We start from the raw sequence: 4,851 nt of genomic DNA, 5'->3' as shown, positions 1-4,851 counted from the left end.
TGAAAAATATATAGTAAATTTCATAATTTTGACATAATTATACTAACCTCCCGTTTGGTAAAGTTAAATGGGTCGAAACTAACGTAGATACGTAAAATATATATTTTCGTGTAAAAACTATGACAATATTATTTTTCATTCACATAACTAATAAATTATTGATAAAAATAGAATAATGTGTCAAAAGAATTAAAATTTCAAAGGAACTCAATGTAATTATGTCAAAATTGTGAAGCTTACCAAATTTCTCTAAACTGAAGTCGATTTAATTTATCAAATTTTATATTTGTAAATATATATATTTTTTAAATATTCAATTTGGTAAATTATACACTTGGTCTTCGAACATTGGAGCTCCAATTGACAAAAAAATAGCCTATGGTTTGGCCCAAAATGTGGGGACAATGGCTTGTCTTTTCGATTTGAGAAAATTTCATGTCATTGGACTTAATTTTTTCATGTGGACTTTCGATTCTTTGTGAGAGGGAGGGAAGGAAGAGAGGGACCAAGTAAAGGCTAGAGAGAGAGCTAGCAAAAGTCTGGAGCACATGGGATGGATTTGTATATGATGGAAAGTTCAGTTAAAGAGGGTTGGCTTAGACAACTGATGATTGAAAATAGAGAGGTGTCTTCTTTGACCTCTGTATCTCTCTCACACAATAAATAATACTTGCTATCCCAACCAATTCTTCTAAAGAAACCAAAGCCACCAGCTCCACCACAAGCATCCAGACCCAATTTGAAACAACCTTGCTTGTTTAGAGAGAGAGAGAGAGAGAGAGAGAGAGAGAGAGAGAGATGGGAAGAGCTCCTTGTTGTGACAAGGCAAGTGTAAAGAGAGGGCCATGGTCACCTGAAGAAGATGCAAAGCTAAAAGAGTATATAGAAAAGAATGGAACTGGAGGGAATTGGATTACCCTCCCACAAAAAGCAGGTAAAATTTGATCCCCCCCTTTTCAGGAAAAATGATTTTGATTATGTGGGTTGCTTTTAGTTTTTTATGTTTTTGTTTTTGGTTGTGTCCACCACCACCAGGCCTAAGAAGATGTGGAAAAAGTTGCAGATTGAGATGGCTGAACTATCTAAGACCAAATATTAAACATGGGGAGTTCTCTGATGTTGAAGATAGAATAATCTGCAGCCTCTTTGCTAGCATTGGAAGCAGGTACCATCATCTCTTTCATATATATTGGTTTTGATCTTTTATTTTTGTCATTTTGTACCCCAATTGATTTGGGTTCCCTTTATACTTCACAATCACTGTGAATATGGATTGAATCATCACAATTTTTTTCCCTTTCTTGTTCTTTTTCTGGGGGGAGCTTTCAAAGAAAGTTTGCATATTGCAAGAATCTACTATTTGTAGACAATTTTTGGTTCTTTTGCATGCATGCCAAGTTTAGAGATCTCTCTCTCTCTCTCTCTCTCATTAATTTATCAGTTACAAAAGAAGCTCAATTTTATTTAACTTTTTAATTCCCAACAAAAACAAAAAAGTGCAGATGGTCAATAATAGCAGCTCAGTTACCAGGGAGGACTGACAATGATATAAAGAATTACTGGAACACCAAGCTCAAGAAGAAGCTCGTGGGGATGCTCTCTTCCTCTCACACTTCATCATTAGCATCCAAATGCAGCAACAACAACAACAATGCTTATTACACCTCCACCAACCAAACCAACTCTTTTATAGGCTATGAATTACCCAACATTTCAACCCCATCATCAAATCTTTTAAGCACCACGACTGCTTGCTCCTCGGCCCAAGAGGGCTATGTGGGTCCCATGCATACTGTCCTCATGTTTGGTGGTGGTGGTGATCAAGCTAGTTGCAGTAATTCTTCTGATGGGAGTTACAACAATCAGATCAGCCATGGGAGAGAAATGGAGCATGATTATTATGGTGAGCATATGGGCTTTCACTTGCAGAGTTATGCTTACAATGGAGTTGATCATGAAAATCAAAATTTGATGATTTCTAGTAGTGGTGGAGGGGATGGTAATGGGTTTTCTGTGAAACCAAATGGGTTGTTGTGTGGTGAAACTCCATTAATAGACTACTACAGTAGTCTTGAGGAGATTAAGCAGCTAATCACCACTAATAATATCTGTAGTAATAATAATAATCTCAACTTCTTTGCTGATGAAAACAAGACAGATGAAAAAGTCCTGTATTACTGAAATGCTGGTGCTGACTGCCCAGTACTATTAGAAGATTTCAAGGGTAAGGAAGGACTTGGATGGTTTCAAAGTTTCTGATTTTTAAGATCAATTTGTGGTTTTTTCTTTTTCCTTTTATTTTATTTTACTTTATTTTTGGGACAGTAAATGCTAGAAGTTTCCTTTGTGCATTTCTTTTTGGGGAAATGATGATGTGTGTGCAGTTTTTGACTGCAGTACTCAGAAATAAATGTCATGGAAACTAGAGAAGCAATGTGGAGGGATGTAGACCAGACATGCGCTATTTTTTTTTTTTTAAAATACATTTTTTAATATTTTTCTTTTAATTTATTGATGTAATACTTTTTTGAGTATTTTTAACAAGTGCTTCTATGATAAATTATTTAGGTCAAGTTTGACTAACAAAAAAAAGTGTACTTATTTTATCTTTTTATCTTTTTTGGGTCACATCAATCAACATCTTTTCTCTATTTTTTCTACACATAATACAAAAAAAATTAAAAAATACACTTATTTAGTCTTCCCAACCTTAGTATTTCAGTAACAAATTTATGTGATGTTTCAAATTAAGGAGTAGGTCTAAATTATAAGATCAATTACTTTTGTATTGAAAATTTGTTACAAAAATATTGAATACTTTATCTGCTTGTAAAATAAAATAAAAGAACACTACTCTTTTACATTTAAAAAATATATTATGAATTTCCGGTCCTTTTTCACACAATTTTAAAAAAAAAAAAAAAAACTCAATTCTGATACATATATTTCTCACCAATGTAGTATTTGCTAAATTTTTATTTTTTTTTTTGGTTGTTAATTTTTTATAGAAAAGACCAAGGGAGTTCCAATGATAAAAAGCGTTTTCAAAATAGATTAAACTATTGAAAATAAGTTTTAAAAATTACTAAAAAGTATTAAGAAATTGAAATAAAAAATCCCGTATTATCTTTTTTTTTATTTTTTTATTTGTCATTATATTGTACCAAAGACACTACTTGTTAGGAAAAATCTGTTTTTATTGAATGTTGTCAAGCCGAAGATGAGAATCTAGGATTTTTTAAATGGTTTAATCTTATCCTAATTCCTGCCTTCTTAAGCAATCTCCAAATTTTTAAATACAACACTAATTAATTAATTCATGGAAGGACGATCTTGGCCCTGTTTGGTACAGCTTAATTTCAGCTTATTTCAGTTTTCAGCTTAATTTAAGCTATTTTAATGTGTTTGGTTTAGCTTATAGCTTATAGCTTATAGCTTTGTGGAAGTCAGAAAACAGCTTATTCTTTAAGTGGGGCAGGAGATGCTTTAAGAATAAGCTGGAAATCAGCTTAAGCTGAAAGTTATAAGCTATAAGCTGTTTAGGCATAAGCTATAAGCACTTTCCCACAGCTCTACCAAACAGGGCCCTTGTTTATAAATGAATTAGGTGATAAACATAGTACAATTATGATGGGTTTAATTGGATGAAATTAGGGACGAATGCAAGAATCTAATCTCAGATACAATATATTTGCAATCAAAAATTGGTTTAATAAAATTTATGATACAATTAATATATTTTTTTTTCAGTAAAAAACAACAACAGAGTAGTTGGGTATTAAAATTTTCAAAAATTATTTGGAGAAAAAAGTAATATAATTTTAAAATATTTTAAACTAATACAACTATGATAAGAGTTTTTGTAGCTTTGGAGGTGGCCGACACCTCAGCCGCCCTCTTGGTCTATCCTTGGAAGAAAACACAATATAAGAATTATTTTTTTCTCAACATTGAAGCATAGAATTGTTGCTCAATATCTGATTTTTAGGCTTCGTTTGGGAAGCCATGGTTTGGATTTTTTTAGTTATTTTAGCCACAAAAAATAAAATAGACTATTTTAGTCATAACAAACAAAACATCACATCCAACCCATAATCATTATATTCTTCTCTCACAAAAAAACTCAAAAAAGCCAAAAAGTCAAAAGCTCTTCCCAAACCAAGCTTTTAAGCCCAGGTTAAAATAGTCAAAAAAACCAAAAAGCCAAAAAGCCAACCCACTTCCCAAACGGAGGCTTAATGGTTTTGAACTTTTATAATTGTACATGTGAGCCATAATTCAATCAGTGATAACCCTTTGATTAGGACTTGTGGGGTTTTTGACGAGGCAAAAGCCTTGAGTCTAAGATGAATTATTGATAAACAATTTCAACTTGGGAACCAAGCTTTACCAAAAATAAAAAATAAAAGATATGTGAAGTCGTCTCTTAGTCCATGATGTTAAAACAAAGATTAATTATTTCTTTTTCATTATGAAGATTTTACGTTATATTGATTATTTATTTCCTCTCATTATAAGGGTTTTGTTTTTTTTTGTTTTTTTTATTTTATATTTTATATTGTGGTTGTTAAGTTTCTAATTGTGTTATTGAATTATAATTGTCTAATTTGATACAATTTTGTTTGTGTGGTGTTTTAGGAAGATGGTGAAAAATTAGTTTTTTTGTATAAAAAAATAGAAAAGTGATGTGACCAAAAAAAGTCAAAAAACTAAAAAAAAAACTAAAAAACTAGTCTTTCCAAATTGCCCCTATATTATAATGAATCTCTTAACTAAATGGTAAAAATGAAAAATAATTCATCTTATAGAAAAGCAGTCCAAGTTTAGAATTGACCAAAAAAAAAAAAAAAA

At 31.4% G+C, this 4,851-nt stretch overlaps 1 protein-coding gene across 1 annotated transcript; it reads left to right on the top strand.

Annotated features, from left to right (window-relative positions):
• Nucleotides 1–332: 332 nt before the first annotated feature.
• On the top strand, nucleotides 333–2,434 carry LOC114259419 (transcription factor MYB15). Its single transcript, XM_028199438.2, has 3 exons — nucleotides 333–934; nucleotides 1,036–1,165; nucleotides 1,503–2,434. The coding sequence occupies exons 1-3, from the start codon at nucleotides 799–801 to the stop codon at nucleotides 2,179–2,181; spliced, it is 945 nt and encodes a 314-aa protein (XP_028055239.2). The 5' UTR covers nucleotides 333–798; the 3' UTR covers nucleotides 2,182–2,434.
• Nucleotides 2,435–4,851: the final 2,417 nt, after the last annotated feature.

Source organism: Camellia sinensis, chromosome 10 (assembly GCF_055761805.1).
Source record: "Camellia sinensis isolate YWXY chromosome 10, ASM5576180v1, whole genome shotgun sequence".
NCBI classification, from domain to species: Eukaryota; Viridiplantae; Streptophyta; class Magnoliopsida; order Ericales; family Theaceae; genus Camellia; species Camellia sinensis.
This window is presented reverse-complemented; position numbering and strand designations above follow the sequence as displayed.

Coding starts and splice junctions, on each gene's coding strand:
- LOC114259419 (XM_028199438.2), top strand. CDS start 799: ATGGGAAGAGCTCCTTGTTGTGACAAGGCAAGTGTAAAGAGAGGGCCA. Junction 935..1,035: donor TACCCTCCCACAAAAAGCAG/GTAAAATTTGAT, acceptor CACCACCACCAG/GCCTAAGAAGATGTGGAAAA. Junction 1,166..1,502: donor TTTGCTAGCATTGGAAGCAG/GTACCATCATCT, acceptor AAAAAAGTGCAG/ATGGTCAATAATAGCAGCTC.